This window comes from Eutrema salsugineum, unplaced genomic scaffold (assembly GCF_000478725.1).
Source record: "Eutrema salsugineum unplaced genomic scaffold, Eutsalg1_0 scaffold_22, whole genome shotgun sequence".
Lineage (NCBI taxonomy): Eukaryota > Viridiplantae > Streptophyta > Magnoliopsida > Brassicales > Brassicaceae > Eutrema > Eutrema salsugineum.
Window position 1 is genome coordinate 1,525,317 of NW_006256812.1, and position 24,203 is coordinate 1,549,519.

General features: G+C 36.3%; 7 protein-coding genes across 7 annotated transcripts; 5 read left to right on the forward strand and 2 right to left on the reverse strand.

Moving 5' to 3' along the window:
* The first annotated feature begins 2,540 nt into the window (after positions 1 to 2,540).
* On the forward strand, positions 2,541 to 4,748 carry LOC18015729 (ADP-ribosylation factor 1). Its single transcript, XM_006397846.2, has 7 exons — positions 2,541 to 2,715; positions 3,174 to 3,331; positions 3,479 to 3,549; positions 3,905 to 4,024; positions 4,108 to 4,226; positions 4,310 to 4,391; positions 4,483 to 4,748. The coding sequence occupies exons 2-7, from the start codon at positions 3,184 to 3,186 to the stop codon at positions 4,486 to 4,488; spliced, it is 546 nt and encodes a 181-aa protein (XP_006397909.1). The 5' UTR covers positions 2,541 to 2,715; positions 3,174 to 3,183; the 3' UTR covers positions 4,489 to 4,748.
* Positions 4,749 to 4,831: 83 nt separating this feature from the next.
* Positions 4,832 to 6,458, reverse strand: LOC18015730 (galactinol synthase 1). Its single transcript, XM_006397847.2, has 4 exons — positions 6,045 to 6,458; positions 5,607 to 5,930; positions 5,386 to 5,520; positions 4,832 to 5,280 (listed from the first exon to the last, which is right to left on the reverse strand). Exons 1-4 carry the CDS (start codon positions 6,387 to 6,389, stop codon positions 5,053 to 5,055), a joined length of 1,032 nt encoding a protein of 343 aa, XP_006397910.1. The 5' UTR covers positions 6,390 to 6,458; the 3' UTR covers positions 4,832 to 5,052.
* Positions 6,459 to 11,766: 5,308 nt separating this feature from the next.
* On the forward strand, positions 11,767 to 13,243 carry LOC18015658 (transcription factor MYB78). Its single transcript, XM_006397848.2, has 3 exons — positions 11,767 to 12,097; positions 12,186 to 12,315; positions 12,466 to 13,243. Exons 1-3 carry the CDS (start codon positions 11,944 to 11,946, stop codon positions 12,998 to 13,000), a joined length of 819 nt encoding a protein of 272 aa, XP_006397911.1. The 5' UTR covers positions 11,767 to 11,943; the 3' UTR covers positions 13,001 to 13,243.
* A 337-nt stretch (positions 13,244 to 13,580) lies between these two features.
* Positions 13,581 to 14,226, reverse strand: LOC18015659. The gene has a single exon (XM_006397849.2). The coding sequence runs from the start codon at positions 13,948 to 13,950 to the stop codon at positions 13,684 to 13,686; it is 267 nt and encodes an 88-aa protein (XP_006397912.1). The 5' UTR covers positions 13,951 to 14,226; the 3' UTR covers positions 13,581 to 13,683.
* A 542-nt stretch (positions 14,227 to 14,768) lies between these two features.
* LOC18015660 (SWR1-complex protein 4) lies at positions 14,769 to 18,200 on the forward strand. The gene is made up of 16 exons (XM_006397850.2): positions 14,769 to 15,064; positions 15,156 to 15,242; positions 15,329 to 15,394; positions 15,486 to 15,545; positions 15,661 to 15,717; positions 15,856 to 15,985; positions 16,151 to 16,218; positions 16,367 to 16,459; positions 16,549 to 16,596; positions 16,747 to 16,908; positions 16,995 to 17,105; positions 17,371 to 17,466; positions 17,589 to 17,660; positions 17,746 to 17,782; positions 17,877 to 17,911; positions 18,005 to 18,200. Exons 1-16 carry the CDS (start codon positions 14,942 to 14,944, stop codon positions 18,077 to 18,079), a joined length of 1,320 nt encoding a protein of 439 aa, XP_006397913.1. The 5' UTR covers positions 14,769 to 14,941; the 3' UTR covers positions 18,080 to 18,200.
* A 109-nt stretch (positions 18,201 to 18,309) lies between these two features.
* Positions 18,310 to 20,172, forward strand: LOC18015661 (DUF724 domain-containing protein 8). Its single transcript, XM_024155060.1, is given in 6 exon segments — positions 18,310 to 18,500; positions 18,502 to 18,693; positions 18,819 to 18,914; positions 19,119 to 19,179; positions 19,278 to 19,363; positions 19,468 to 20,172. Coding segments are annotated over 6 exon segments (1,227 nt in total). The 5' UTR covers positions 18,310 to 18,323; the 3' UTR covers positions 20,083 to 20,172.
* Positions 20,173 to 20,867: 695 nt separating this feature from the next.
* LOC18015662 (DUF724 domain-containing protein 6) lies at positions 20,868 to 23,877 on the forward strand. Its single transcript, XM_006397852.2, has 8 exons — positions 20,868 to 21,391; positions 21,645 to 22,079; positions 22,170 to 22,271; positions 22,362 to 22,449; positions 22,530 to 22,678; positions 22,799 to 22,880; positions 22,962 to 23,060; positions 23,149 to 23,877. Exons 1-8 carry the CDS (start codon positions 20,948 to 20,950, stop codon positions 23,784 to 23,786), a joined length of 2,037 nt encoding a protein of 678 aa, XP_006397915.1. The 5' UTR covers positions 20,868 to 20,947; the 3' UTR covers positions 23,787 to 23,877.
* Positions 23,878 to 24,203: the final 326 nt, after the last annotated feature.

Genomic DNA, 24,203 nt, shown 5'->3' on the forward strand with positions numbered 1-24,203 from the left:
TACACACACTTATACGCATCAACTTACGTCCACGTCCCCTTACATTTGTTGTAGAAATATTTATTTTGTTGCTGTATATCAAGTTGTTTAGCCTTTAGACCCATCAATTAAATAGAAGCTAAAATGAACAGTGGACGTGAAAGAAGAATATATAGACAACTCATCACGATTTTGTATTTGTCCCTTTTTCCCTGGGCGCAAGTCAAAGTGTCAGAAAACAATAAAATAAAAATGATTAGGAGACTTAACATTTTCTCCAAACTTAAATACAGTTTTCAAAAAAACAAGAAAAGAAAAGAGTTGATGGATTTTTGCTACAAAAAAAAAGAGTGGTCAATATCCTCAAAGTCATCCTAGCCTATTTGTTGCTTCGAAACTCTCATGCGAGAACAAAAGAATATGTGATAGTGGACTGATGACAACAGAAAAAAAAATCAATTTGAGGGTGTATAAATTGTTGAACAAATAAAAATATATAATTTAAATACCAACAACCTGACCTGTAAAACAATATACAAATTCCATCATTATTTAGAGAGGCGGAACAATTGTGGGAGGAAAACAAAAACATTAAAAACATATTTATTAAGCAAAAGAATTGAAGTGGGAAAAGACAAAAACCAACTGTGTAAAAAGCCGAAACAGATGACGGGCCCATAAAAGGCCGAACCTCCACTTCTATTCTCTGTATATAAGTATACAGATAATAACAAAATAAAATAAAACATCTCTCAAAGTGGTAGGCCCTTTTCTTTCATCATTTCTCATTTTTTCCCCTTTGACACCTTTCACTTCAACAACAATTCACATTATTATGAGTTATGACCACAGTTTTTTGATGGTTTAATTTAAGCCGAAGAATTCTAAGCCGAACCCATACGTTTCTCCATCACAAGACATAGACACAAGTTTGACCCTAATTTCTATAGTATTTTTTCATGACAGACCCGGCCCATGCTGACTGCCCTAATTACATATATGTAAGGCTCCAAACAAAACAAAATTTTAAGCCTATTGATAATACAAAAATATGAATTAGGGTTTGAACTTTCCACCTGAGGATCTTTTTCTTTAGAGAATTCCTTAAAACTTTATTTTAAATTTTCATATGGAATCATTATCAAGAACGACCATATGTGCATCGGATAGTGTTAATTTAACTAGTTTTCTTTTTGTACAAATTGATATAACTAGATAGAAGTGTGAGATCGAACTCGAGTACAAATACGGCTCTGTATCTTAAAAGTTATACACTAGACGAAGTATAACAACAACAAAAAGAGGTTATCACTCATATCTGTAATGAGCTAGACTAGATGTCATGCGCAACATTTGACCAGTTAAATCCTACTCCTACAAACAAAATATTTAAAATGTTTAAATGTATGATGAAAAAGAAGAAACAAAGCATTTGATTAGCCTAGTTCGAAATGACGTCTCCTTAACGTTTGTGCGTTGTTTGCTCTAATGTGTCCGGATCACTCTACGCACAATACATTACCGATGTAACAAATTTTGACATTATCTTATATCCAATCCGAAAACATATATATCTACAAGACTACAACTTTGTTATAACGTTTCTATATGGAAAGAGGGACTGCCGATCGTCGTCTAGCATAATATTTGAACGCTGTCTCTTCAATTTTTTTGAAAGTATCGTGCTAATATCAAGTAAAAACCCTAGCTCATTTTACAAACATAGAAATCTTCTTACATATTCAACAAGAAAATATCGCAAAACGTCTAGAGTTTTCGGTTTGATTCTCAAGTTACAATTAGAAAAATTTGGATGTATGAAATATACTGTCGTCCACTTTTTTTTTTGGGTCAAAATATAATGTCGTCCACTAATACAATTAATAAAGTATGAGACATCGATGCATGAAGGCTAGACTTCCAACGTCTATAAATAATATATAATGCTTGTGGTAGGGTCTTTTCTCATTATCATATCTCACTTTCTTTTACATCCCTCGTTTTAATTACAGTCACTTTAATTTTACTCATAAACCATAATAATTATTTTATTCATTATATATGAAATCATTTTATGGATTTGTTTTTTTTTCTATAAAAAAAGTCTCAAGAATCAAGATTGTAATAATTTGTCATAGTTTGACTTCACAAAATTCAATTAAACGCGGAAATCATTACCGTTGATTAATTAACCTTCGTACGCAATTGATTCAGTCAGACACTAGGACCGACCAATTCAGGAAACAAATGAATGGATATGACTCATCATTTATATAGTTTGAGACGGAAAAAAAGTGAAAGCTATCTTACGCCGTCGTTTTTCTTTGAAGATTTCGAATAGGTGAGTGAAAACGGTTAACTTCTTGGTAAGGAAGCCCAATGGGCCTATCTACGAAGGTAAGAGTTGCATTAATATGTCAATCAGTAATTGATTATGGGCCGAAGTTGTGTCTGACTCATAACGAAAACTTTAGTTATAGAACTTTAAACTAAGCCCGCTAAAGGGATCTAAATGTTGCACAAATGATATATAAATAATAGTAGGCATAATAGTATGACTTAATATATATAAAGAAAAAACAGATTATTCGACGTATATTTAACGCGCTCTGTTTTATATATATAAGAAGAGATTTTTCTGTATCTCACAAATTCATCATCGTGAAGCGTCCGAAGGCTATTATTTGGACGACCATCAGAGAAAGAGCTTAGATCTCGTCCGGCGTTGTTTCTTCGGTACGTTTCTCCCGTTGATTCCCCCTCTCTCTCTCTCTTTCTCCGTTTACCGATTCTCCTGTTCGAATTTCCTTCCGGCGATCCGGATCCATGCGTTGTTCATTGCTCGTCATTTCCAGATCTGTGGTGTTTCTTCCGTTTTCTTGTACGAATAGACGTGTTTCATCGTGATTAGCTAGGTTGTAACCCTGGATCTGTATCTGAAAAGCAAAGTTGATATTTCTAGATCAGGATGATTCTCTGTAGCTAGATCTTTTAATGGGAATATCGACCTTGATTCGATCCAGACATTTGAGGATACGATAGCAGTTTGTCATCATTGAGTCCACAATGGGTCTTGTTTATATCCGTCGCTACATTGATGATTCCTCAATTGCGTGCGTGTTGTAATCATTTATCTGGATTGAGAAACTTGGGGTTCGTTGAAATTCATCAAATCTGATTTTTTGTGTGAACAGGCTTGGAAAAATGGGGCTTTCGTTCGGAAAGTTATTCAGCAGGCTTTTTGCGAAGAAAGAGATGCGTATTCTGATGGTTGGTCTCGATGCTGCTGGTAAGACGACAATCCTGTACAAGCTCAAACTTGGAGAGATCGTTACCACTATTCCCACCATTGGTGAGTAACTTATCTCATTTACCTCCTCCCACTTCTTCGCATGTCTTTATTTACCTGTATTTGTCTGTACCGTGAATGTGGTCGGTCTGTTGTTGAATATCTTACTTTGTGTTGTATGAGAATCTGACAGTCCTTGTCTGCTCTCAGGGTTCAACGTCGAAACTGTGGAATACAAGAACATTAGCTTCACCGTGTGGGATGTCGGGGGTCAGGACAAGGTATCTTCCCATTTCATATCATTCTGTCTCCTTTTACAGATTCTGCAATTATTGGGGTTACTCTTTCATCCATGTATAATGGTTTGCTTATTAGGTTCAGTGTTGGTATTAGGATCATGTACCAGCACTCTACAATAGATAAGCTAAATCAAATCAGCTAGAATGTAGAGCATGCTTTGATTCTCAAAGTGATGTCGTTTTCTGGCCGACATTCCCTTTTTTTTTTTTACAATTTTTCTTTTTAGACTACTTGTATGTTAACTCATTTGAGCTGTGCTCCTCGAATTGTGAATCAGTTCTTTACTAATGATTTCCATTCAAACTCTTTACTAATGTTTTCCCTCTGCTTATCCAGATCCGTCCATTGTGGAGGCACTACTTCCAGAACACACAAGGACTTATTTTTGTTGTGGACAGCAACGATCGTGACCGTGTTGTTGAAGCTAGGGACGAGCTTCACAGGATGCTGAATGAGGTACCTTCACTCGATACTTCTCTCTTTGCATTTGTTATATATAAGAAATTGAGGTTTTGACTTTGTGATGCTTATCTCGGCAGGATGAATTGAGGGATGCAGTTCTGCTTGTTTTTGCTAACAAGCAAGATCTTCCCAACGCAATGAACGCTGCTGAGATAACTGACAAGCTTGGGCTTCACTCTCTCCGCCAACGACACTGGTAAGCACACTCTTAACTCTCTCGATCCCTAATCCAAACCCGGACATATGAGCGAGCTCTGATGCAATCACTTCTAAAAACAGGTACATTCAGAGCACATGTGCCACCTCTGGTGAAGGACTCTACGAGGGACTTGACTGGCTCTCCAACAACATCGCAAACAAGGTATCAATTATGATCTACTTACTGCTCCAACTTTCATAATCATTTTGTGTAGAATCTGTGACTGAGACATTTTAACACTTACGATGTTCAGGCATAGAAAGGAGGTAGCAGGGTTCCTCCTTGCTTGTTTGGTTTTATAAACCAAGGAAGTGAAGTGGTCTGTTTCGCTAGTACTAAAAAAAACGAAACCCAGATTTATTATCATCATATTCTTCTTCTTCGTCTCTCATCTCAAACTCAAATCATTTTACATTTTGTAATTTCCTTTGATTACTCGTAAGCTTTTTTTCTTCTTCCTGGAGTGAGTATATCTCTTTTATTTCTTCTTTTAATCAGTTTCTTCCTCGCATTCTGTTTCATGATTCGAAATTTTTGAACATATTCCTCTTTCGAAACTGACCCAGGCTCCTTTGAGATTCAAAGTAAACAGAAGGCATATCTTTACTTTTAAGATATTAATCTCGTTATTTAAATTTGAACATCAGAACACTATACCATATAAAAAAAAAAAATTCAAGAAAGCTTGCATCATAGACTAAAAAGCAAAGACGATACAAATTCACATGTCAACCGCAAAGGCACATGAAACAAGAGGCAGAATGTGTGGTTGTCGACGCAACACACTACAACCCCCAATTCAACTAGTAAACAATTTTGACATTCAAGCAGCTGACGGTGCAGTCACGTACTTGACCCGCCCAGCTTCAGTAAGAGCGGTGATAAACGGCTTCAGGTTCACCATATCTGAGTCTCTCTCGAGGTCGGCCACAGATTTCGTGTAATCCAAGGAATCATCGTTGTAAATGTCCCACCATTTGTTCACTAACATTTTGATGTCTTCTCTCTCCATATTTGTTTCTTTCCCAGTGTATCTCCATGGCTTCGAACCCTGTAAATGATGAGAAACACAACAAACATTGTGTTAGAAGTTAGAACACTCAGAAGAAGAACCATTGGTCTAAATAAAACAAAAATGCGATGCAAAATAACCCACCGCTGCACAGTAGTGAACCACCTTGACTTTATCGAGTTCCACATTTTCAGGGTGACGCCATAGCATCGCTAGGACAAGATTGTAAACTAAAGGAATTGGCTTGTAGATTTTCTTGAAATACATGTTCAGAAAGTCCTGCACTTTCAAATCCACAGCTTAGAACAGCAGATGAAAACAGAGCAAAGCAGAGCAAACCCAGTACGCAGAAACTATTTTTTTACCTGTTCAGCGAAAGGAGTTGGGGGAGTGATTTTAAGGGTCCTTAAAAGATCCTCGTAAGTATTGAGATCAGGTTCGAAAACAAACATTCCGGCGTTGAAGTAGAGAGCCGGTGGCTCTCCAAGCTCTGCCTTTGGCCACTGAACCTTTTCAGGGCACTGTTGGCAGTATCCGATCTTGTATTGCGGCGTGTGACTCCATGTTTTCTCGCAAAAACAGTCCATCACCGCGTAGAAATAGCCATCGTCAAGATCGAACAAGTGGTCGATGTTATCATAAACTTGAATGTCTCCATCTAGATATATCAATTTACTGTACTCCACAAACTACACATTAACACACACACACACACAAAAACAGAGCATTAGCGACATCTACAGGTTAGGCTATATATAACACAAAAGGGCAATAAACGAGCTAGGGCGTATTATTGAAAGTACCTTCCAGATACGGAGTTTGGAGTAATTGATGACGTAATAAGCCATAGCAAATTGAGTTTGGTTCTCCGGTGGGTAAACGGGTTCGATTTCACGGACAATGCAACCTTGTTCCACAAGTAATCGACGGTGTTCCTCCGGAACATCTGGTAATACCGCCACAACGAGTGGATGCGCGGATTTGACTTTTCTTAATCCTTTGGCTAAACCAACGACTCCTTTCACGTAATCACCGTTCCCGGCCAGAAATGTCACGTAAGCTCGATCACCGCCGTAGATTTGCGGTGGCGGTTTAGTTATCGTAACGGCGGATTTAGCAGTGTTGGTTTGTGTAAGCTCCGGAGCCATGTGAGAAGCACGTGATTTCGAAGGATCTAGAGAAATGTGGTGAGAGAAGTAATTTTTTTTTCTGTTCGTTCTTTGTGCTTAGTGATGATGAGGACTTAATGTGATGGCTAATCGGGGATTATTATAGGCGCTAGGATTAGTTGTTATCATGAAATCTGGAGCGTACACGCGTAAATTTAAGATCAGACGGTGGTGATTGGCGTCTGGTGAATGTTCTCGAAGTGTGGAAATTTAAATGGGGAGCGCTAGAAGCTGCTACGGTATTCTGAGAAACAGAAGATTATTATTCCCTGCGTCTGTGTGCATTGTACTCTTCCGTAGACTCACATTAATTTAGTGTTATTTTTTTTTTCAAGATATCGAATCGGAAAAAACTGTAAATACACAAGTATTCAAGGATTTATAGCTAAAATGGAGTAAACTCTATCCCACAGAAGACTAAAGAGTTTTCCAGAGGTATAATTCAAGAATCAACTATAAATACTTTGATTCTTGTTACGTTCTTTTTTCTTTCTCTCTCGTTACTTCTTTTGAGCAATTCTAAGGCAAGACCTTGCCGCCTAATCGTGGTATTTACACTACACAACATTAGAGCACATTTTAGCTCATCATCCACCAATTCTAGCAAACACAAACTCTCTAATTATACAACAAGAAATTTAATAATTTTTTTCTTCTCAATCTTCGTAGTTGAACCTCCAAAACTTTTTATTTTCCATAAAATGTCATAAAAAACCCTAAGGAGTAAGGGAACGTGACTTTTTTTACAGGTCTTGAATCACACATCACAAGGTTCATAACCACAAGTGATTTACGTCCTTTCTGTTCTAACAACGTCATATATTAACTCCGAATCATATTTGAGTGTTCCAAATCATGCCCCATGTTTTTTACCCAAAGTTTGATAAACATCTTCAAATACTTCGCATCTTCTTTCAGTTTACTTGTTCTTCATCTATATATACATCATCTCTTTTGGCTTTTATAAAGTACCTCAAATTCTTGCACTAGCAATATCATTTTAACCTCTCTCATTGGTCCATCTTTTTGATTTTATGATTGTTTCTGGGTTGTTTTATGTTTCTGTTTTTATATTTTAATCTGTAGATGCCAAGAAGCAGATTCAAGCATTTGCTTCACAAACACTTGCTTCTCGCTTCTCTTTAATAATACGATCGGCCGGCATTTAGTGTGGTTTCGAGGCTTAAACCATAGATTTTTGAAACCATATTCTATATTGCTTAATCCTGATGTTGACATTGACTCTAAACGACTAAACGTGTTTTGTGTTGCAAAATTTGACAAAAGAAAAGGGAATAATAATGAAAATGGGTCTCTTACGATGTCTTCAAAATTCCTGCCAAAAGTGACTTTTAAGACTTTTACCTTAATCATCGCCGGTCATCTTTGATTTAGGTTCCTTAATGTTCATCTGTTTCCATTATTGTGTATAAGTTACTTTCTTTTTTAGTTTTCCTTCGCAGAGCTTCGAAATTGTTGCTTTTGGGAAAATTATATTCCGATCAATCAAAGTCAACTCCCTTAGTGTCCGAGTTTAGGCAACATGCATTACATAATTTACTTCCAAATTTGAAATTTCACAGTTTTACAGTTAATGGAAGACCTTTACTAATTTTTTTTAAAAAACTGCAAATGGTAGACTTCTTACAAATCCTTTTATTTTTATTTTATTTTATTTTATTTTTCTTGAAGCATTACTAACTTATTTACACATACTGACATACATGCTTAATTACATAACTAATATATAATGGTCATGAAAGTAAGTTTGAACAAATTTTACTATTCTGAACTATTTTTCCAATAGAGATAATAAAATTACTTGCTCGATAAAATTACTATATATATTAGTGTGTGTGTGTGTGTTTGTGTGTAAAAGCTAAAACTATATCAATAATATTCCATACAACTATTGGTTCGACATTTAAAATATAAATAAAATAAAATATACATGTAATTAAGTATACAACTAAATGATTTTATAAACCTAATAAGTATAATCAGCATCGAAATTTTCTTCGTTCATAATATTATATGATCAATAATTAAACCCGTGCAAAACAAACTTCGACATATTTTTGATTATATATATTTTGAAAAATAAAATCAGGATACTCAATTGGCTGAGTCAATTCTGCTAAATTTTGTTACGATAACTATTAAGATATATGTTATTATGGAGTTCTTTTGAATTTCAGTTTTTGATAATGGGATGTTTCTTTAGAGGAAATATCATATCACAGGCTTAGTTATCAAATACTAGTTGATCCATTGAACCTCAACAAGAAAGTGGATCTCAAAGTATTAAACCATACATGTATACGGTATATATATATATATATATAATTGCGTTGACGAGAAAGAATTATAGATGCTAAAACATGGATTTTCTATGGTCATGCCTTTGGAGTTTTGAACCTCACATGCTTTAAAGTTTAAAGTTCGAGCCCTCTGCGTCATGATCTTTACGTCATCTCTTCTACGCCACGCACAAGAAAATATTTTTAACAATTTATAGTTTATAAATAAATAGAATCCTGAAAATAACCTTTTCTTTTTCTTTTCAAGGAGATGTATCACGACTCCATCAATAAGAGATACAAATACAATACAATATTTATTAGCCATCTTCCCTTTTAGTGTCTTATCTATTGCCCTGCAATTTTTAGATAGTTTATTCGATTTTGGGATTGACCAGTCTTATAGATACATTTGTTGGAGGCTTATATGTTACTGTTATGTCGCATCAAATCGGAATTGGACATGACCAGATGACAAAAAGAAAGAGGCTTTGCGTATGAATATGACAGAATTTTGAGCGTGTAGTTAAAAAGAATGTGGGGATAGTGGTCTAAAGTCGGAAAAAATAAGTTAAAAAGATTGTGGGTTCTACTTTTGGTACTTCTTCTGATTTTGATAGATCGTAAACATCTTTTTTAGGTTGATTGTTCATTTTTTGTGACTGTATATCTCTTTCTCTTTTGTTTTTTTCTATTGTTTTTAGTTTCGTTTATGGAACCAAATTAACTTGAACGGTGAGATGATATATAAATAATACAAAAGACAAAACTTATTAAGATTGCCAAATCATGTCGGTATATATGAGTTTATATTTCTTTTGTTGGTTTCAAGTTTTATTAAACGTTTCGTAAAGCAAATAACCTGTCAACAATAAGTAATTTAGTGGTTAAGTATCTTATAACACTTTGGAATCAAAATGGTTTCGTTTTTAGTCTAATTAACTCTGATTCAAGTTTTGTTTAATTTCCGCGATATACAATCTAGTAGTTGAAATAAAGAGGAAAATATTCTTTGAATTCTTTTAGTAAATAAACCAGACTTGACACAGAAAAAACCGGCCTTTTTCATGTGAATAAGAATTATTTTTTTTGGGGTGTCATCAGCATCTTTGGGCTGTCATATAATTAAATTTCCAATCGATGTAACAATTCACTGAATTGGGTGTTACGAAAAACATTTGTTTTCTCCACTAAAAATCTAGTACTGATACCACCCAAATCTAACCTATATTCGAATCAAATTGACAAGTCATCACTTGTGTGTATTTTTGTCCTAAGCTGAAAGTTAGAAGCAGACAAGTGTCTCATAAAGACATTGAGACCTGATTCACTTCTCAGGTACATACACTTAATCGAGAAAGTTGTTTTCCCAAGAACTATGGAATTGGAGGCTACTATTTATGTGTCTTTGTGTAATAATATTGTGTTTACTTGCATTACTGAAACTCTTTCACTTTAATTAAAATTTTGATAATCAACCCTCCTTTTTAATAGAGTGGATCGCTCTGATATGTACGCATCAAAAGCTATACTACGCTAATCTTTTTGTGTTCATATATATGTTTTAATTTTAACCAACTATAGTGTTTAATTGAATAGAGTGTTTAGATGTTTCCTATATACATAGATTTTTTTTTTGGGGGGGGAGGGGGGGGGGAATCAGTGAGTAAGAGTCAATACGGTGATCGATATTTTCGTAAATCTCCAAAAATAAAAAAAGATTTTCTTTAAAAATAAAAATAAGAATAAAAAGAGGACATTGTAAAAAATAAAATTTCTGATGGCAAATATTGCAATTTAATTTTTTTGCTAAGAAGTATTATATTATTCTGAAGAGCTTTTACATTGTTTCCAATATTAATATTGCACGATAAAATTTGGTTGAAAAGAACTCATAAAAGTCTTACCATTTGTGTCAATACACGAGTAGAAGTCATACTGATAGTTAGAGGAAAGACGTCTCTTTGACTACTCTTCGATGTTAAAACAAAATGTGCAAAATTTTCAAAAGCAAAGACCCTATACCTCGCCTAACTCCATTTCTCATTTGACTTTGCTTTAAATGTCAATAGTCCTATGTTATTTAACTACATTAAATTTAGAAATTAAAATTGGTCTTTTATATGCTGATAGATAATTTCGTCAGAAAATAGTTTTAAGTGTTACACTATGCTTACCGAGTAGTTTTTTTCTTTCTTAATTAGCTGATTTCAAGAAAACAACGAGTTAGCTTTGTTTATAGGAAACTATTGTGTATTTATTTGTTAGATAACCAAGGAAAATACTTTAGAGCATTCTCAATTTCTCAAAATTTTCAAATATAAACATAACATTGTTAGCATAGCAATAACTGTGAAAATTAATTACCTCAATTAATTTATACATAAATGATGTTAAACAACCCTATAAATAAATAAACACGTTAAACTTTTGAGATAGAAATGTAAAACATTGTGGATGAAAGCTGGTGAAAGTAGCCCGGTACTCCCTCCATAATGTTTCTTATGGAGGAGAAGAAAAGAAACAATGTTTTTTGTTCATTGATTTAAGTATGATATACTGTGAAGTCACCGTTTTTTTCTTTGTGTCCTTCATATAACAACAATATAAAGAAATTGAAAGCGTGATTACACAACAATATAAAGAAAATGAAAGCGTGATTACACAACAATATAAAGAAAATGAAAGCGTGATTACACAACAATATGTGATATTTCATTTCGCCAATAGTCATTTTAAACAGTACTATAAATATACAACAACTTACGTCTGAGGCACTGTGAGGTAAAATCTAGAAACTCTATAAAATAGAACACTTAACAAAAAAAAGGAACTCTTAACAAAGAAAATAAAGTGGGAGTGCGTGTTACTATACATCTGAACAAGTCAAAGGGTCAAACCTTAGTATTTTTAATTACAAAAAGAGTTGACCAAATGGAGAGTTAATTATTATTATACGAGTATAAGTATATAGTTGCAAAATTCCACTTCAGAAGCAAGAATAAAAGAATACTAATTAAATATCACACTTATGCCGTGTTCCAGTCACTCTTCATTCTTCTACTTATTTCAAAATATCGTTGATAAATTACTACTTTTAAATTCTTTATTCTCGTGTTCCTTCACTTATATATAAGAATCACACATTGCTTATCACTTCAAATCTAATCCACAAAACCTTTCAAACCATCTCATATTTCCTTTTCCTTTTTTTCTCATTAGAATAAAGAAAAATGGAAGATTACGAGCGAAACTCAAACACTCCAGCTCATGAAGAAGATTCTGATGTACGGAAAGGTCCATGGACTGAGGAAGAAGATGCTATTCTCGTAAACTTCGTCTCCATCCACGGTGATGCTCGTTGGAACCACATCGCTCGTTCTTCTGGTATCAAATTAAAACATCATTCGTTTAAATTTATATATAGTTGCATATATGTATCTATATCGACATATATTTATATTCATATATGCAGGGCTTAAGAGAACTGGTAAGAGTTGCAGATTAAGATGGCTTAATTACTTACGACCAGATGTTAGACGAGGCAACATCACCCTCGAAGAACAATTTATGATCCTTAAACTCCATTCTCTCTGGGGCAATAGGTAAAATCTCAAGATTATACAACATCCAAATGTAATTTTTTTTTTTTGGTACAAAAACAAAAAAGAACGCGATACCAGCTACGTTTTCTGTATGTTTTATTACAAATATGCTTAAATTTGATATGTATGTATTTTATTCGAAAATATAAGGTGGTCGAAGATTGCTCAATATCTACCGGGAAGAACAGATAATGAAATAAAGAACTATTGGAGAACTCGGGTGCAAAAGCAAGCTAAACACCTTAGGTGCGATGTTAATAGCAATCTTTTCAAGGAGACAATGAGAAATGTTTGGATGCCAAGATTAGTGGAAAGAATCAACGCCCAATCATCATCCGCCACGTGTGAGCCAGTGGATTCAATGATCACCGACCCAGGTCAACCTATTGACGAACCGGGTTTCGTTCAGTTTGAACCGGATCATCATCACCAGCATCAGCATCAGCCGTTATCACGGGCATCGGAACTGTCCGCAACGTCTTCGAATTCGCCGGCTGAGACGTTATCGGACGTTCAAGGTGGGGTGGTGAACGGGTCGGCTTATGACCCGGTGGGTCAAACGGGTTTCGGGGAGTTCAACGATTGGGGCTGTGTTGGTGGGGACAACATGTGGACCGATGACCAGAGTTTTTGGTTCTTGCAGGACCAGTTTTGCCACGAAATGACATCGTATTCGTATAATTAAGCAAAAATACGATTACGATACGTAACGAGGAATTCAATTGCGTCACGTTTGGTGTATAATATTCATTCGTGCGTGATGCCATTTTAGATACGGCCTTGGTATACGAATCTTGACTTAATTAATATGTTTTTCTTTTCCATTTTTTTTTTCTTTCTTGATCCTGTTAAGTGTTAATCACGCCAGGATATTTGTGATATATATGTGAACTATTCAATATAACGTTATTTTTTTTTTTGAATCTAATGTTAAATTATATTCAAAAGAAAAAACAACTTTGTCTACAACTTTTTCATGAAGGATAAACAAATAAAAGACCCCCCAATTCAATATAACGTTAATTTAAAAAAAAAAAAAATCATCAAGGAAAAGTTCTTAATTGATTTTAAAAAGGGGTAGGCTAACTCGAATCAGATCATACTTGGTTTGGTCTGTTTTAATTACGATATATATAAAACATATATACAAGGATCGAACTAAAAAGCACTCGTCAAAATATGGCATAAATTTTACCATTTGACGTTTAACCATTGGGTGGTTCAATTGTCACAACACATGATTTATTTTGATGCAAATTTCCTGAATATATTTAAGGACATCTACAATTTGGTAGTTAAAAAAAATGCTCATATATATACCTCACGTGAAATACTATTTAACATTATGCAAGAACTCACATTATAAATTCACATCATCAAGTGATTCCTGGCGATGATCCAGTTATCAAACTCTTCATCCATATCGTTGATCCTACGCGTAGTTTCGATGTTAAACTCGTGATTATCGCTGCGCTGCCATGTATCAACCACTGAAATTCTCTTCCTCGTCGTGTCTTTGTCTCCGGCGACATTTCTGTAAAGATCCACTGTCGATGAATCCGTTGTCTCTGGCTCCTCCCTAGGCGTAAGACGGCAACTCATCAATGCTCTAAGGAGCATCACTATCGACGCCATGTGTCTCCTACGTCGTAGGGTGCCTTAGTTAGCTTTAAATGCGTATCTGATCACTTTTAAGTGCAAAGATACATACACACAAAAACATATATGTATATATAGTGTGTGCTTTTGTGTGCGCGCTTGTGTCAGTGTAGTCTTAACAACCATTGTGGAATGTTGAAACAAGACAGCTCAAGGCGGAAAACATACATAGAATCTAATTTTGGTAGGTGTTGAGTCTATTACAGCAGAATAGCAAAGGCAAAATGGTCTTTTGTAGACTTATTATATGGTTTTGGTGTTGAATAGAAAGAAAATATTTCATCTTCAGCAAGAAAAAACGAGAGGAAAATAATGCATTTAAAGATGACTTAAGATAACATTTTGATCTGATCCTTTCTCACACAGGTCAACGATGGTTGGACAACCTTCTAGATTCTTCTTTGTTGGTCTAACTTTAGTATTTTGGTCAATAACCATGTATATAATACATTGTGTTTCTTAATTTTCAAAATTATATCGATCCAAAATAATGTTTCTTTTATATAAAATTTGTACATGAAGACATAATATAGTTTTCTTTCAATTACAAACTGTATAGGTATCTTCGAAAAAAAAAACAAATAATACTGTATTGGGTATATAACCGTAAAATACATTTAGAACCAAAAAAATAATTCGTTTTAAATAAGTTTCAATATTTATTTGCACTCGCCCCTTAATTATTTATTTATAAACATTACTACGTACTACTACGTAAGCCGGACAAGGGTGGACTGAAGAAACGCCATCGTTTAACATTTGTATGAATTTCTAAATAGACAGAACTCGCTAAGCAAGTCCAAAGGTTTCAACATTCTTTCGCGCTCAAAACCCCCAATTCTCGTCGGAATTGGTTAAGTGTAGGAAACCCTAACTTCTGAATCGAAGTGGATCCTGATCGAATCGAAGGTTTTACTGATTCTATATTGGATGATAGCTACCCGGTAAATCCGGAACCCTAATTGCAATGGGTGGCACGGACGCGAAGGACATTCTCGGACTGCCCAAGACTCCACTGTCTTTGACTCAGGAGAAGAAATCTCGACCCCAGAAGGAGTCCCACAGAAAACCAGATGGCATTTCTCGCGAGGTGGGATTCTTACGAATCCCTGGAATCGATTGATTCTCGTCTCGAGCTGTTGAATGACTTTTAATTTTTCATCGTCGTTGTTGAATTGCAGGTTTATGCGCTTACCGGCGGCGTTGCACCTCTTATGCCTTCTATTGATGTTACCCACTTAAAGCGCCGTCCTCCGCCAGATGAGAAGGTCGAATTTTTGTTTTATCTTCTTGTTTTATGATTTTGTTGTCATCATGATTGTGTTTTTTTTATGCTAAAGCGCCTTTCTTTCAGGTCGTTTGGCAATGGCTTCCCTTCACAAATTCTGCTAGGAAAGATGATTTGCAGCTTTACCATTGGGTAATTTCCTCATCTGTGCAACGCCATTGCAGGAACGCTTGAGCATATACTTCCTTTCTGATTAATGGTTTATATATATATATCTTCACAGGTTAGAGTGGTTAATGATGTTCCACCAACAGGTGACTATTCGTTTGCCAAATATAACAAGGTATTTTATTATATTGCCTTGATGGTTTTGCGGTCCTCTCTCCGTTTATGCTTCTTCTGACATTTTTATATAACTCACATCTTTATGTACGTACCCTTCTTTTGTGAAAATGCAGTCAGTTGATATCTTGAAATACACGGACGAAGAGTATGAGAATCATTTGACGGACCCTGTAAGTGTCTGCTTAAGGAATAGCTTTCTGTTTCGTGCTTTAGCCATAGTTGTTTCATGCTTTTATGTCACAAAGAGAGTCACTGTACAAGCTTGCTTTCTATAATGTCGACTTGGTTTATTGTGCTCCAACTTGTAGGTGTGGACCAAGGAAGAGACAGATCAGTTGTTTGAATTGTGTGAAAGGTTTGATCTCCGTTTCACTGTAATTGCTGATCGCTTTCCATTATTGCGGACTGTAGAAGAATTGAAGGATCGTTACTATAGTGGTATGTTTGGATCTTTTTCTGTTTTCAAACCATTATCCGTTCTCTTACACCTTGCCCTTTCATTAGTTTTCTTCATTGTTCTCTCTGTTTTTCTATTTCGTGTTGCACCAGGTTTTGTTAGAAAGTATGAGAACTGAGAATTTTGTTACGTAATTTCCTTTGTAGTAACTCGGGCCCTGCTGCGTGCTAGAGCTCAGTCCCCAGCAGACGTTGCAAACCATCCACTGATGAAGGTCATCTTCCTCTTTTATATTTCTTCATAGCTAACGAAGAACTCTTATGTTCATATATTTGTTATTTATTTTAGCAATCTATCTTTGTCGTGTTATCTGGAGAGAACATCTCTCTAAAAGCTGTTATTTAAATATACTGGCATAACAGGACCCTTATGATATTACACGCGATAGAGAGCGCAAACGGGCATTATCCATGGTCCTGTCCCAGAGTAGACATCAGGAGAAGAAAGATGCTGAGGTTTTTTCACTTTAATTTTTGACTAAACATGCAACCGAAACGTATATAATAGTTCTTTGCTTTCTCTTACCCGTCTCCCATAACTACAGATTCTTGCTGAGGCTAAAAGAATCACAGAGATGCGTTTGGCTGCACGCGTAAGTGTCGATATACTCACTTGTACTAACTAAATAACAATAGATGAAATTTGCTTACCATGATTGAAGATACCCTTTTACCTTAGACGCATATTAGAATCTATCATCATCATCTTGTCTCTAAAACTAGTGGTATCTCTGGCTGTCCAGCGTGCGGAAGAACCTGATATGTCTGCGAATGAGAATATTGATGGGGTAGTTCCAGGGCGTAGTGTATCTCCATCATCTAACTCTCAACTTCCTGCAACTGCCGTGGCTCCATCAACACTAACTATGGCAGATTATGCCTCTACCCTTGCTTCTCTGCGCATGGTGAGTGTGTCTCTCTTTTCTCTTCTCCTTTTTCATTTGTGTCTCGAATTATCTGATTCTTTTTGGCCATTCTGTCAAATTGTCAGCTTCACGTATACTTGAGAACCTATGGACTTGAACAAATGGTCCAAGCTGCAAGCTCTGCTGTTGGTCTTCGAACGATCAAGCGCGTTGAGCAGACTCTGCAAGATCTCGGGGTTTGTTTTTTCTTCTTGTTCTGTTTTACCCTTTCTATATTTCTTACTAGAATTTGCTTATATTCCCCATTGACCGATGAAGGGGAATGACCTAGTGTCTTATAAAGTCTCACTCAAGCGAGGGTTTGAATGTCTTCTACTACTAAGTACTAACTTATGGGGATTTTGGTTTTGTTAGAGGCTAGGTTCATATCAGTATATTTGATTGGAGCTGCTTGTAAGATTCGCCAAATGGATTTCGATTATATAGAGTTTCGTTTTACAGGTCAATTTAAAGCCAAAAGTTCCTACAAAAACTGTATGTGATGAACATCTTGAATTACGAAAAGAAATTTTAACACTATTGAATCTTCAGAAGCAGGTAAACCATACGATACAATTCCCATATAATATCTATTTTGTAGATTCACAAATATATATGTAGCCACTTCTTTTTCTAACTTGTCTCCTTTGATGGCCTGGTTTTGATGGTCGTCATTTCAGCTACAATATAAAGAATCAGAAGGTTCGTCACACCGTGAAGGGCCATATGCCGCAGCGCCAGATACTCCAAAGGTCAGCATCAAAACGTGAATCGCTAATTTTTACCTGCAATTTCATCGTCCTAGAAATATAACTCGAATCTTTTGTATTTGATCAGGATCGTGTTTTCACTACTGACCCATTCAATTTTGGAGGTACATTTCTTTATCTTCTTAGTTTCAGCAATGTTTCTACTACTTAACCATGTCTAACTTCTTTTTTTTTTTGTGTGTTGTGTGTGGATTTCAGCTGAAAGACCAATCAAGAAGGAACAAAAGCGCAAGGTGGGTGCATCATTCTTTCCTTATCGTTTTCGCTGAAAATCCTCTGAATATGTATGTCTAAATCTCCATTACATATGTTTGTGAATCCTACAGGGTCCTGGAAGACAATCAGACACTCCTTCACCAGCTCATAAGCGGCCCAGAAAGATGAAAGCATCTGATCTCTAAAATGTCAACTCGTGTTTTTTTTTGTTTTTTTTGTTTTTTTGGATAAATGTTAAATTATAGTCAAACCAGAAAGAAAAAAAACATGGAATGCGAGCTTTTAAGGTAAATACGTTTTTAAAAACCTTAATACTCTTACATTCAATAGTTCCCTTACACAAAACAAAAAACGACAAAATTCAACATAGATTAATGTATTTTATGACGAAATAAATAGTTTTAACACAAGATTGACCAAGGTGGAACCATGGTGGAAGTCATGGAGGAAACGAATGGTGTTGTGTGGGTTCCAGCAATAGTAGTTAAGGAGATGGAGAATGGGAATAATTTTATGGTCAAGTCTTGCAAATACTTGAGCTGGAACGATGAAGTAAAACCCACAAGATGTGTTAGTTCACGCAACATCAGGCCAATACCTCCACCTTTTATCTGTTGAAAACTATGGATTGATGGAACCTGTTGAAGTGTTTATTGATCCGGGATGGCGTCCAGGGATAGTGATGAACATTCTCTGTGGGAATCAGTACACTGTGTGTTTAGAGGCTACAAAGGAGTCTTTGGTGTTCAAACATTCCGATCTAAGGCCTCTAAAGGAGTCGATAATCCAACCGTTCATGGTGAGTTTTCATATATATATATTTTTTTTTTTTATTGCTATGAAAGATGTTTCCCTAATTTCAGTCAACATTGTGTCGATTTTGGTTTATTGCTGATTGATTATTTATGCTGTTTCCAATTTCAGCGGAACTCTACTGAAGTAGATGCTACCATCACTCGTCAAAGGTCCCTGTATCCTGTGGAAAACGCCATTCCTGAGGGTGAACTTGTAGTTGTGCCTGTGAGTTAGATCTACTCCCTTTTCTCTGTCTCTCTAGTTGCGTGTGTTTGCTTTCACCTCTTTTTTATTAATAGGGCCACTGAAAGTTGTCCTGTTTTTTGGTACTTGGTTTTCGTTAACCTCTATCATTTGCATGTATCAGTGACTAATCTAAGTGAACTGTTTCAATGTGACTCTTCATTTTTCTTTACTAATGATATGCAGACAAGGGAACCCTCGGTAGCTCAAGGATCGGGAAATGAGATGGCTGATGATGTAAGACATGGTAATACTACGGCCATTACCTGCAAGCAGATTCTCTTAGTCCTTGTTTGTTCATGCGTCATGGAGCTGATATAGCATGTCTATGTTTTCTTGAAACAGAAGCGGGTACATCGGACATAACTGGAGGAACACTGACGAAACTAACAGAGGACAAAGCTCAAGGAAACGATTCAACACGGGATAATGTGTACTTAAATCGTTGCTTTTGCATTATCACTCTTACTTATTATGATCTCAATCCTCATGGTTATTATCTATTTTGAGATGATGGTTCTCCTTTGGGATGCAGGAGATTAGCGAAGATGAGAATCGAAAGAGGAAAAGAGAGGAAAACCGTATATCTACGGCTAATGTGGAGGAAACCAGAGCATATGAAACAACAATGGTTTTGCCTTTTGAGAAGAAGTTACTAATTTGGAAGAAAATTGAATCATTAGATGTATTCAAAACGTTCCCACAAAGTCCCCACTTCAGCCCCCACTTCAGCCCATTGGTCGAGACTGAAGAAGATTTCCGTGAAATGTCTGCGGTTGGTATGGTCTACACCTATTCTGCGTTACTAGAAGAAGTCAGAGCCCTGAAATGCTTCAGTCCCGTAAGCACATTGAAAGGCCTGAGAGATTCCTTTGCCATGCTAGAGAAGCACGGGTTTGATGTGAAAGCTCCTCAATTGCGAATCCAAAAGTTGTTGTCTCTCAAAGATAGGCAAGCAGAGATAACAGAGGAACTCAAGGGTGCTGAGATAAAGATTGCAGGGAAAGAGAATGAAAAGGTTGAGTTCAAACGCAAGATTGTGGAGCTTGAAGATGGGATAGCTCAGTTGAAATCATGTGCAGAAACAATAGAGCAAGAGCTTGAAGATGTGGAGCTTCAGATTTGGACAACTGCGTCGGCTCCATGGTAAAAAGTTTGTATGACCTCTAAGCTAAGCTCTATTATGCAAATGAAAAAAAAAAAACTTTTTAGATTATTGTATATGAAATGGCCGTTGATGATCGATGTTTAGTGTTAGCTAAGTTATGAATGTGTGTTTGTTTTTCTTTATTCAGAGGGATTGGAATTTGACTCTGTTAGTGATGCCAAAGCCAACTAATGAAATTATTATAACATGGTTGATAGCTAATGGAATGATTATAACATGGTTGTTTGTTTAGCGGTTGATAATAATAGATCCAAGTAATTAAGTGGCACAATTACTACTTTTTAGTCATATTCCTCTTCTTTATTTTCGAGCACTTGTATCTAATTTTTCGCCATCTCTCTTAGCTTCATTTTTTCTCTTGTAGTGGATTTCTGTTGAAAAACCAGACAAGAAGGAACAAAAGCCCAAGTTGTAGATCAACATCAGAGTTAATGTTTTTGAGTCAAAGACTTGTTAACTACAGGTCTTAGTCTATTACTGTATAATTAATTATGAAGCTAACTAACAATTAGTAAATTAAGACCTTTGTGCTCAGTTTAAAAAACCGTTAATAGTATTACGCTAATCCCAGTGAGAGGGGATGACGAAAGAGATCATTCATCGTGGGTCTGTGGCCCGTTATTTTAGGCCCAATAGCTTATTTCTTTTTGTTTTCGTAATTTATTTAAATCGCGCCAAATAAAAATGAATATACAAAAAAAAAAAAAAAGGCATGACGTAAATGAGCTGTTTTTTCACTTTCTGACTTGAACTTGGGGTTTTCCGATTTGAGGGTCTTTATTGTTTCTGTGGAAGAAGAAAGGCGGGATTTTTCCGTTTTTGTTTTCTAGGGTTTTGTTTCTCTGACATGGAGGAGGAGCAGGAGCTAATGATTAAAAAAGATTGTGAGGTAGAAGTGTGTTCTGAAGAGGAAGGATTCGAAGGCGCTTGGTTCAGAGCGGTTTTAGAGGAGAACCTAACAAAAACAGGACGCAAGAAGCTTCGTATTCGTTACATGACTTTGCTAAGCGACGACGGTTCGTCTCCTCTAACCGAAACCGTCCCACAGAGATTCATTCGACCGGTCCCGCCCGAGGAAGAATACAACGGCGTCGTTTTGGAGGAAGGAACGGTGGTCGACGCAGATCATAAGAATGGGTGGTGGACTGGTTTTGTTCTAAAGAAGAAATTAGGGGATGACAAGTATTTGGTCTACTTCGATTCACCACCGGACATTGTTCAATTCGAGAGAAAGCAGTTGCGAGCTCATCTTGTCTGGACCTCTGGGAAATGGGTTTTACCCGATATTAAGGTACGAAGCTCTGATTTTGGTCCTTTCGGGTTATTTTGCTTGAAATTGTTGAAGCTTTGTCTCTGTTATGTTTTGTTGCATGCTTTTGTTGAACAGTACTTAAAGGTCGGTCCTTTCTTTAATCCGTTTTTTCCTCGTCTCAGTTTTGTTGCCCTTCTTTGTTTATGGTGCATCTATCTGGTTAAAAGGTTTTAGCTTTGGGTTGTGAATCTAATATAGTAGACTTTAACTTTTGTGTTTGTTGTCCCTGAAGGAATTGGACAAGTCAATGTTTTGCGCTGGGACAATGGTGGAAGTCAGTTCCCTCATAGATAGAGCGGAAGCTGCGTGGTTCCCCGCAATGATGGTTAAAGAGATTGAAGTGGGTGATGAGAGGAAATTCATTGTCAAGGACTGTAATAAACACTTGAACCGCAATGGTGATGAGGCAAGACCAAACACGACCATTGATCCACGCCGTGTTAGACCCACACCTCCTCCTTTCTCTGTTGAATATTATAATTTGTTGGAACGTGTAGAGGCGTTTCATGGTTCGGTATGGCGCCAAGGGGTGGTGAGGGCAGTTCTAGCTGAGAAACGTTACATGGTTAGTTTAGTTGCCACAAAGGAGGAACATGTATTTAAACACTCGGATCTTAGACCTTTCAAGGTGTGGGAAGATGGTGTTTGGCGTAACGTACCTTCAGAGGTATGGATTTCACTGATTTCAGTCAACATTCTTGCAGTTTTGATCTATTAGTCTGTATTGAAGCTGTAAATATGCTATTTACATTTTCAGCAAAACCCCGTAAAAGAAACTCCTTCCGAGGTTATCAAAAAGAAGCCAATGCTCTCTTATCTGCGTGCTAAGCCAGTGACTCCTCAGAGGGTCACAAAGAATGTGAGAAGATCTCTGAATCCTGAGGAAAATAGCGAGACACTCACTATAGCTGGTATTAATGTGTTTACAAATTTTGTTACCTGAAAATAGGCCACTGGAGGATTGAGAAAGAAGAGGGCTGATGCTGTTTTGAATGATAAAACTTCTCCAGTCATAACCACACAAGTAACTTCAATAGGTAATTGTGATCTTCTGTTTAGCTTCTTGAGTTTCATTTATGCATCATGAGTTTTGATCTATTGTGCCAATGTTTACTAGGAAAAGAATCTGTTTCACTTGGACCCTCGTCCCCGGTCATAACTGCAACGCCTCTGAAAAAAATAGAGACTGAAACTGAAGGACAGAAAAAGACGCTTGAGCCAAGTAGTGATCAGAATGGCTTGGGAAACGATTCAGATCGACAGAAGGTAAAGTTTAGTTTTGTGTATGTTTCTCGCTTTCACTCCACAGATGGTGCTTTATTATCTTAGCTCCCAGGATTGTTAATTATGTATCTATGAATTGATGGACTTACACTCTTTATGCAGAATCATGAAGAGGAGAACAGGGAAGGTAAGAGTAGAAAAAGGAAAAGAGAACAAAAACAAGACTCGGAGCTGAATGAAACTGGTATGTTCAAATCCGTATTAGCCATATTAGTTTTGGTATGCTTTGTTTATTGCCAATTCTTAATCATAGCATAATTTGTAGATGAGACTTGCAATGGTACAAAGGCTGGTAAAAATATCTGCAACAATGGTGATGTTGATGACCCGCCTCTCTCTAGTTGGATAGAGAATTTATATACTGGTTCGGAAATCTTTTCAGTACATTAGACGCATCCTTTTCAATATGGTATATGCTAAAACAAATTTTGGTTGTTGTTTAATCTGTCCAGAACAATCCTCTGATCGGAGCCCTAATGTGATGATGAATTCTGCTGGTGATACTTGTGTTGAGAAAACACCAACAACAGAGACACTAATGGCATTGCCTTTTACGAAGAAGTCGCCGTATTGGAAGAGATGTGAATCAACGGAGGGTTACAAAACTGTTCCACAGCGCCCTCACTTCAGCCCATTACTTGAGGCCAAAGGCGAGATCCGTGAGTGGTCAGCGGTTGGGATGATGGTGACCTTTTACGGGTTACTAGAACAAGTCAAATATCTGAAACCCGATGATTCCTCTAGCACATTCAACGGTCTCACTGTTTCTTTTACCGAGCTAGAGAAGTACGGTTTCGACATTACAGCCCCTCAGTCACGGATCAGCAAAGTGTTGTCTCTCAAAGATGAGCGAGCAAAGAAAGCAGAGGAAAGACAACGTTGTGAGAACAAGATTGGAGAGGAAGAGAAGGAAAGGCTCATGTTAGAAGAAGATTTAGCTGAGTTGAAGAGAAAAGTTACGGTTGCGGAAGAGAAGAAAGATTGGTCTAACAAAAGGATAGTTGAAATGAGATCAAGTGCAGGAAGAATTGACCAAGAGATCGATGCCTTGGAGCTTGAGTTTCAAAAAATTGTATCGGCTCCTTGGTAAGAAGTAAAAAGTCAACAAAACTATGACTTAGCTCTCTAACCTCAAGTGTTTTGGTCAAACAAAATTTCGAGTAGATGAAGTGAATGAAAAAAAAAGGAGTTGTCTGAGATTGCTGGCCCTTAAGGTTATTATGATTAAGATGTTAGTTTAACTTATGTTTTAATGTTAACCAGAAAAATCTTTTGTATATTGTACTCCGCTTTATTTAAGTAATCCGTTTAAGACCAGCTGGTTTTTTTTTTTATGATGGTTAGAGTCGATCTATATGTTTTGTCATTTTGTGATTTAGAGAAAAGACCAAAACAAAAAAAAGACCAGTCTGCAATTGATTAAAAAGAATATGTATTATTAAATTTAAATGTTTGTGAGAATTATTCTGATCTTACAGTTGTTAAGGCCCAATAGCTGTTACTTTGG